The sequence below is a fragment of the Octodon degus genome, unplaced genomic scaffold, assembly GCF_000260255.1.
Source record: "Octodon degus isolate 3935 unplaced genomic scaffold, OctDeg1.0 scaffold00014, whole genome shotgun sequence".
Classification (NCBI taxonomy): domain Eukaryota; kingdom Metazoa; phylum Chordata; class Mammalia; order Rodentia; family Octodontidae; genus Octodon; species Octodon degus.
The window spans coordinates 5,380,691-5,389,951 of record NW_004524590.1 but is presented as its reverse complement, the minus strand read 5'-3'; the positions used below and the strand labels follow the sequence as shown (position 1 = coordinate 5,389,951).

The 9,261-nt window shown below is 41.5% G+C and overlaps 1 protein-coding gene and 1 pseudogene across 1 annotated transcript in view; one reads left to right on the top strand and one right to left on the bottom strand.

Annotated features, from left to right (window-relative positions):
* LOC105741489 overlaps positions 1–5,748 on the bottom strand; it is a 16,503-nt pseudogene extending 10,755 nt beyond the window's left edge.
* Cntnap5 (contactin associated protein like 5) overlaps positions 1–9,261 on the top strand; it is a 930,940-nt gene that overhangs the window by 747,716 nt on the left and 173,963 nt on the right. Inside the window, exons 15-16 of the mRNA XM_004626336.2 lie at positions 6,060–6,187; positions 6,361–6,531. Coding sequence (XP_004626393.1) covers positions 6,060–6,187; positions 6,361–6,531 — 299 coding nt within the window. The remainder of the gene's footprint in view (positions 1–6,059; positions 6,188–6,360; positions 6,532–9,261) is intronic.

The window sequence follows — 9,261 nt, the reverse complement described above, 5'->3', positions numbered from 1 at the left end:
ATTTGCCCTTTAAATATTTTCTGAATATGTTACATGCCAATATGTGCTAATACATTCTCTTAGAACTCATACAATTGCAGCTATTTTAGGAAGGGGGACTAGTAGCTTTGTCATTTTCTGGATGTACAATGTACTAAATCTCTGAGTAAAATTTTATTATGCATTGGGAAAATCAAATCCCTGATTTGTAACTTATTAATATTAAATCATGCTAACCTCTTGAAGTTTCATGTTCTTATTTTGCTAAAAAGAAGAAAAAAAGAGAATAAAGACTATCTCTGGGGAGAACTGGGTAACTTCACGATAATTTCTGTATCTAGTAAATGGGCTTGTAGTTAGTTTTCAAAAGAACATGTCATCATTTTTGTTATTTTCTTATGCATTTTCACAATTCTAAATAAAGAAGCAATATTTGATTGTGGATATTAAGTGGATATTTAAGTAAAACACATATAAATGAAGAATGTAGAGGTATTAACAGGTCAGTACAAAGTTAACTAAATATGAAACTCTGAGGAGGGGATAGAAGCAACCCTGAGGACCCCTCTTCTCCAAGTGGGGTCTCTCTTTGCAAGGCTAGTGGTAAAAAACATCTTTTAAAGGTTGAGTCTGCCCTGAGTGGAAATAGATCTAGAGACTGTATAACTGATGAGTTTGTGGGCTCTCCACAGTCATGCAAGGTGACCCAGGTTGTCACCTCAGGGAGTGCAGGGCTGGAACATGATTGCAAATTAGTAAACTGAAACCTAATCAATCGAGCCATGTCTGGTGTGATGGAATCCTGTGTGAACAGAATGGGGATGGTCGGCCTCAGACCCGCCAAGGACAGCTCTCGGATTCAGGGCCTCACGCCGCACTTCCAGCACTGTTTGGGTGCGGGAAACACCTGCAGGAAGTTGCTCTCTGCAGTGGAGCACAGGAAGTTTGGCTGTTCCCAGCAAATGGCCCAAGAGCCAAATGTGGCTTCACACCGCAACCTCTCCATTGTCAGATGGACAGCCTGAGAGTGTCTGTCACTGCTGTGTACCGCAGGTACATTTCAAGTACAGTGCAGGTAAATTACAACATCCTCATGTGGTTGTTCTCATGATGAAGAGACGCATTTATGAAATGCTGTTCCAGTAGCCCAGCGCCAGAGAAAAGCAAAGCCCATTCCCGCTCTCAGCCACAAGAACCTGACTGCTCTGCTACACTCCCCAAGTGAACATTGTGTTCCAAGAATGACAGCCTCAAAATCTACCTGGTATTGAGGCTTGGGAGATAGCTCAGTGGATTAAGAGCCTGTCTGGCAAGTGCAAGGTCCCTAGTTCGATCTCCACTACCACATGCCATGCTGGCCCCAGAACGCCAAATGCACCATGCCTGCCAACAAATTCAGGCATGGTAGTGCTTGCCTGTAATCCCAGCACTGAGGAGGCTGAGGAGAGAGAGTCACTATGAGTCTGAACTGTATAACAAGACTCTGTACAAAAATAAAAGCAAAACAACAACAAAAAACTCTACCTAGTATCACCTCTAAATCCATGTCATTTTCATCAGAAAATTTTTTCTCTTTATCACAGACAGTTATTGTTTTAAATGTTTGAGAGAGATAAAGCAAAAGAAGTCCAAAACATAAGGGATGCAAGAACCAGGGTGGAGGGAGACATTGGCATTGCAGACCAGGAAGGGCCCTTCATTAAGGGAATTACTGTGGAAACAGGAAAAGATGGATTCAAGGCACATGATGAGACATTATCCATCGATTAAGGGCAGGTCCTCAGGCCAAACAGAAGCCAGTCTCTGCGTGTATGAATGGCCACTTATTTTGTTTAACCTTACCACACAATTGAGTTTGTCTCCCTGTATAATGTCCCTGTATAATGACCCAATTTCTCATGGGCAAAATAAGAATTTCATGCACGAAGGTCAATTTATTAATAAATAGCAGAAACATTATACATAAGAAATGAAATTAGAACATAGAAGAAAGTGAGGATGTACACTATTTAGGGATTATTTGAAGACAAACTGGATTTGAACATGGTGGAACTTGGGGAGTTAGAGAAAATAAATCATTGATCCATTTCAGATAATGAAAAAGATATAGCTGGCGCCCCCTAGATCTGCATGGTGTCTGCTCATGAGTGTGTGCTAATGAATCAGTGGTCTTACTTTTCATCTGTTCGCTTCCTGACTAGGACTGATTGCAGCCTAGGAAAACAAGCATTTCTGGTGTTCTCTGTTCAGATCCAGATTTTATCCGGCAAATGACACCTTCAACCATCTCCACCGGTGGTACCTTTAATCAATTTTATAATGTAAACCTTTCAGGGACATTTTGTGGTACAATGCATTAAACTTGAGGTCCAGAGTCCTCTAAGTAAACATGAAGTACATCCCCAGCCCTTTACTTTCCTGATAGTAGAGAGGCACTGAGAAATCTCTGTCAATATTCATGCATGAGGATCTGGTTTTGCTTTCTCACATCTGATTATGAAGAACCCTATGGCTTTGGATTTCTAGATTATTTATGCAAAAACTACATCTGAAAATTCCAAATGTGTAACAAGTTGTTTTGTCTTTTTCCTTATGCTTCTTGAGCTGGAAACTGAAAACTGTACTGTAGCTGAGTTCTCCTCTGTGTAGAGCACAATGGGAGGGTGTGATAGTTGATACCTTGAGTCAGCTTGAGAAGTTTAGAAGCTTCACTAAGAAACCCCACAGCTCTACACCCTGGGGTGGAGAGGAGGTGCCCTTTGGGGGCTGTTTATGCTATGGTATGTTGTGATAGTCATGGTTCATTCATTATGTCAACTGGAGAACTTTAGAAACTTAACCTAGTGATTTAGCAACAGACCATAAATCTTCACTTTGAAAAAATTCTCAGCCTGTGAAAGAGGAGGGCACAGGAGATGGAGTGAGAGCCATACCCACTCTAGGAGGTGCTAACCTGCTTACAACAGAAGGAAGGGAAGGGGCTTGCTCCCCTGCCCTGCATTTGCTTTCACTTCTTTTGCTGTCTTCTGCCACCGTGAAGTGTTGCCCCTATGCTACACCACCCGGCCTTGGAGCCAGCTGATTATTGACTGAAACATGGACAAACTGTGAGCTACACAAACCTTTCCTTCCCTAATTTTAGATGTTAGATATTTTGTCTCTGCAATGAGGGAACATGACCAAGATGGATGACTATTATCCAGTGTACACTACGTATTGATCATACTCATTGGCTCCATTGGCTTTTGTGTTGTGCCACACGCTCCTTTAGCTCGTTTCAGCTTCCAGTCAGCTCATTCCCTGGGTCTTCTTTATCTGGAAGTCTTAAGAAGGAAGGCAAAGGAAAATAATTCCTTGCTAAACAATGTTGAAACAGAATAATTGGCGAGCTTCATACTGCTCTTGAAGAATAGTGTGTGAGCATCCTATTTGTTACTCCTTTGCCACCACAGGAAATCACGTCCTCATTCAAAGGGAGGTCATGCAGTCCCTTGAGATTTGCCCCTTCAACTTTGCATGAAGGCTGCAAAGAGGGTTGCCGTCTTGAACTCTTCCCATGATTTTCTTAGTCTGCTGCCTACCATATGCATTGTTAACTTAGAGGGAAGGACCTAAAATGGAAGAAAAAACATAGGGCTATAGCATGTTTAGCCAGCCTGCGCTGATGAGGATAGGTGACAGTGTGTGGCGTTTTGTCCCCCTTGCTCGTAGGATGCACTAGGAGATCGTCATTCCCCTGCCATCTGATAGTGTGAATCTAGTGCAATCCCATGCTTCAGCTAGTAAGCTCAGAGGGGATGACACTGGCTAGCTAATTCTCTGCCACACCCTTGCTCTTGAGAATACCTGAATTTTCTCTGAACACATGTGTTCTTTCTCTAGGTCATGCATCTTTCTTCAGGTAGGTCCACAGGCAATATTGCATGGGCCCTAGAGCCTTATAAGTGGGAACCTGTATCCTGCTTGCTTATTCATTCCAAACATCGTGTTCCCTTTTCTGTTTTCCCTTTAGGTGCTTTTGGTTTTCACTTCATTTTAAACATTACTGAGCATTTCAGTAACTGTGTACTGAGTCCCTACTGTATGTCCGTGAGTTAGCTAGCTTGTATATATTACCTCCTTTGATTTAATGGCAATGGCCACTTAGTGTTATGACCATATAAAAGATGGGGAAATCAAGGCTCAGAATGTCTTCGCTGATACACAACTGTTCTGTCAAGCTTTATGAACGTAAGTCCTGTCCCTCTGACTGCAGTGGAAAGACGTGCCCTCCATTACTCAAATGCCACTCAGCTGTATTATAAAGGGTCTTATGCACTGCTTCAGGGACTGCAAAAGTCTGCAAAGTGCACTAAGTCCTAACTATAGCCCGAGGTGCTCTGCTTAGCAATAGGAGCCACCGTAATTTGGATGCAAAGACAGGTTTGTTCTGTGCCTAGGCATCATTTCCAGATGTGTTTCCAACCTGGAAATCAATCTTTTTCTACATCACTTGAGCATTTCTGACCTCTAAATATAATAGTCGATTTATAGATACTGTATTTCTTTAAAGTAAGGGAAAGTGCCCAGGTGATTATTTATTTATAAAATCAATTAATATACATCTTTCTCAAGCTTTGAGGAGTTATTGCATATCTTAAGACGTAATTTTCCACATTTGTTACATAACAACAAATGTCCAACACTGAAAAATAGCTCATGCATAGAAAATAAGTTGGCTTGCCTTGGATGGAAGAGTACTTCAGGACAGTGAAGAGAACTACAATAGATATTACCATTCTGAGCACTTAACACAGAGCGTGTGTCATATTTAGTGATTATATAATCTCATTTAGTCCTTCTCAAACTATTGTCAGATGTATCTTCACGTAAACACTGAGCACACTAAGCATCACAGGAAGAAATGATTTGCCCGAAATAACACAAATAGGAGCTGGCACCTGGGATTCCAGAGGAAACCTGTGCAATTCTAAAGCTATATCCTTTAGCATAGCTTATAGTACCGAGGAATGTCACAAATGCATCTTGATTCCTTCCCCTGTTGCCTGTGATATTACCTGATACCTTCTAGCCTTACTTGGACTTTCTCCATTTGTAAATGGGAAAGTCACTCACTCATAAAGGGAATAACGTTACTCATGAAGTATATTGCAAGGAAAAATTCTTGTAGTGGTCATCATTTATCTATCAATCTATCCATCTATCTAAATACTTACCTATCTATCTATCTATCTATCTATCTATCTATCTATTTTCTATTTATTTATCATCTTTTTGTAGCTGCATGCTACATAAGCGTTCTTTCACTGAACTATTTCCCCAGTTCTATCTCCCTGTATAATTCTGGTTCAAAACATTTCTACATTCAGTTCCAGTTTCTTCCTACCTATTTTTACTCCCAGCAAAATGGTATAATCTCACCTCACCTCTCAAACACAGCTTAATAAGGGAGAGAAATAGTGGCTCTCTCCTTTTTGTAACATTGCAAAAAATGTAAATAGGAAATCCTCTATTTGCATAATTGACAAGAACAAAGCCAGAATCCTCAGCTACTGAGATCTTTCAGAGCAAGACCAACATGCGAAGGAACCATAAAAGAAAGGTTGGCTCTTACATGAGAGAAAAGGTACTACAAAACATCGAAGGCTGATTACAGCTGTTGGCAGGTGGCTGGAACAGGCCCTTGGAGGGCCTGTGGAGAGGGACTGCAATGCCTACTTGCAGGTAGTTACTAAGGTGGCCACTCTGTTTATGGGGCATGGAGGCCATGGTTAGGGTCACACTGTGCTGCCCAGGGCAGGTAGGCTGTACCCAGCTACAATACACAGCTGCAATTTTTGTAAACTGTGTTTCTGCAGTGCATTTCGGGAAGATGTAGATGCCAGTGGTGTTTGGAAGGGGGCCATAGGCATGTGACTGGCATTCCAGCCCCTCACACCGTCCTGAGACCAAAGGCCTTCTGTCACACCTATCCCTGCCCAGCCCCTCCACATCTGGTCCAAGTCACTTGTGAAAAGAGGGCTCTCAGCACACAGTTCCTAGATTTTCCACATGTTTTTTCTTAATTTTATATCTTTCAGGACGAATGACACTGGCTTCCTTTCCTTCAAAGATCACTTGCCTGTCACCCAGATAGTTATCACCGATACCAACAGATCAAACTCAGAAGCTGCTTGGAGAATTGGTCCCTTGCGTTGCTATGGTGACAGTGAGTACTAAATCGAAAGAAGCTTTCTCCGCATTACATGAGCACAAGATGTTTTTAGTCCCTTATCCCTTTTCCCCACAGTTTCCCTCAGTCCTGAAAATTATCTCCATACCCAGCGCTTTTCCCTGACCGTGGAGAACCATGATCCGTGCTTAAGGATTCTGTCCTTGCAGGGCACTTCTGGAATGCCGTCTCATTTTCTACGGAAGCCTCGTATCTCCACTTCCCCACCTTCCACGCGGAATTCAGCGCAGACATTTCCTTCTTTTTCAAAACCACCGCTTTATCTGGAGTTTTCCTAGAAAACCTTGGCATTAAAGACTTCATCCGACTTGAAATGAGCTGTGAGTGTCCTCATTTATGAAACGGTGTCAATGGTCAACAGAAGCAGGTGTGACCTCATCTTGGCATCCAACCTCTAGGGCATAGTTGGCCTGTCAAGTTCACTGTGGTGGGCTTTGGTAAAATCAGCAGTGAAAATTTCCAGCTCTTGCAAGTGTGTTATGATTTAGTGGGTCTTCTCAGTAGTTATCACTCCACAACTGCCACAGATACCTACACTGTGGGATCTAGCTTGTGATGGAAAGTAGAAGTGATTCATAGTGTGTACTCCATTCATAAATTGAGTCTACCCTTGTTGTTGGCCTTGCGCTTCCAGAATAACCTCCTAACTTACCTCTAGCCAGGAGGAAAGTGTGACTATCCTCTCAGAGTCTCGGGCTTTCTCTGTTTCTCCCCGCTGGACAGCAAGTGGTAGAGTCACAGATCTAGGTACCAGGATACACATTTTCTTGCCAAAACACTGCCCTCTATGTACAGATTAGACCTGCTAATAATCAGAAAGTAGGAGAAAAAACAATAAATATGTGGATGCTCACGTGTTCTGCTACTGAACACTTTATATGAATAATCATGCTGATAAAAATAAATTTCAGTGCATAAAAGAAAACAATGCAGTGGTTAATTAATTCACTTTTTTGAAGAAAAAATATATAGATATATAATTTCAGTGATAGTAATATTGTAGTCCCTGTTCCTAGCTCATTATTTCTGCAAATTTATTGTGGAATATGAAAATTGATTTGCTGTATAACTTCTTGCCCCCAAAATGTATAAATCCCGTATTTCTTCTTTTCTTTTGAAAACAAAAATCTTCTATTTTATTTATGTATTTATTTATTTATTGTTTTGGTACTAGGAGTCAAACTCAGGATTTTGTATTCAGGGGCTAAGGAGTTAGCTCAGGGGTATAAGTACCTGCCTGGCAAGTGTAAGGTCCTGAGTTTAATCCCCTGTACAAAAAAAAAAAAAAAAAAAAAAAAAGGATCTTGTGCTTACCAGGCAGGACTGTGCCACTGAGCTATACGCCCAGCTCCCTTTATTAATTTTAAATTACATTTCTTTTCTACATAAATTTAAGGAAATGAAAGTAGGCAATATTTTAAAAATAAGGCTGCTCAGTAAAGGTTTGTGAACATATTGTTTTACAGTAAATTTCGGAAATCATGACACTTTCTTATATAGTTATTTAAGCATCTTCCAAGTCACTGTGTAAGAAAAATAATTCCATTGGATATTTTCACTAGAAAATCATCATAGCTAACTATTAGGCTAAAAATAAGAGTTCTGAAAGATTAGGAATTAATCTTTCTGGGCATGCAGTGTACTGATTTGAAGTTTGCAAATATAAGTTTAAAATTTAGTAATAACTAACGTCTGCTAAGAGGGTCTTAAATTGTGCCAACAACAAAATGTCTTCGGTGGAGGATGCTTCTCACTGAGATCTCTTAGAACACCTGGAGAGTGGCCAGGATGCCGCTGTCGCTCGGGGAGCCGTCCCCTTCCTGGCCTCTTAGGGCTTGTTTCACCCTGAGGGTCCCACGCCTCGCAAGGCCTGTGCCTGCCCCTGGCTCCCACCACCTCACGCCTCATCACTGCCTTCCCACGCTGCTGTCACCGCAGGAACACCCGTGGACGCAGAGGCGCTGTCTGGGCAGTGGACCGGGACTGTGAGGGCTCGGTAGGCAGGGGACAGCGCGGGGCTGCAGGAGGGCCAGCTGCAGGAGGGGCAGCGCAGGCAAAGAGAGCCCTTTATTCTACTGTTATTATTATTATTTTTTAAAGAGAGCCCTTTAATTGGTAGTTTTAACCTCCCTTTACTCCGAGGCATTGCGCCACTAATGGGAGGAAGCTCTTGTGGCTTCGCTGTGAAATGGAACCCCTCCCGCCTAACTTGGCCAGGCTCGGAAAGTGTGAGGCTGAGGGCTGACCGCTTTATCATATGAACAGAATGACCTCAAAGTCAATGTAATAAAAATCAGGCCTTTTGGCCTTTTGACTCAGGAAAGGCATGCCAGATGTCATGGCAGATTATCACAAGACAAAGAGCCATGATTTAAGGTTAATTACCTATCAATGTCCAATTGGTTTATAATTTTTGGTAGAGTACTATGCCCTTCGAGTTGCACAATTTTTTTAAAATGTTAAGTTGATGTTAAGTTTACAAAAGATTAAAAATCATCAGTGTAATTCTGTGGTGTATACTTCACTGATTTAATGATTGCTATTTTATAAAACAATACATTTCTACATGAGAAATATTTAAATGGCAGAACTTCATAGCGCCTAAATTTATCATTATATTTACTAATACTTGGGAAAGTGTAAAACTTGGGGTAATATTTCATTTCTTACAGCTAAAGTTATACTATGCATTTTTGGCAGATAGAATTTTTACCTGGAGAATTTATAGCAGGAAATCCCTACAGACCAGCTACTTGGAAAAGAGGAGTCCTTCCAACAGATGCGGTGGCTCAGAATAGACTTCTTTTTGGTCCCCAAGGCATGTTCCTTTCCAACTCTCTGAATATCTGCTTCCAAGGTTGATATACCAAGTTGTTGTCAGGGAACAGTGAGTCTCCATGAAATTGTCAGTCCATTTACTTTTGGGTCACTTTCAACAAAGGGTCTTAAATTGTGTCACCTTGGGATTAGTCTGTCCTCTAGGAACAAAAAGACAGTTCACATCCCCTTGAGTCTCAGTGATTCCGATGGGATTGTGAAGTAAAATAAAT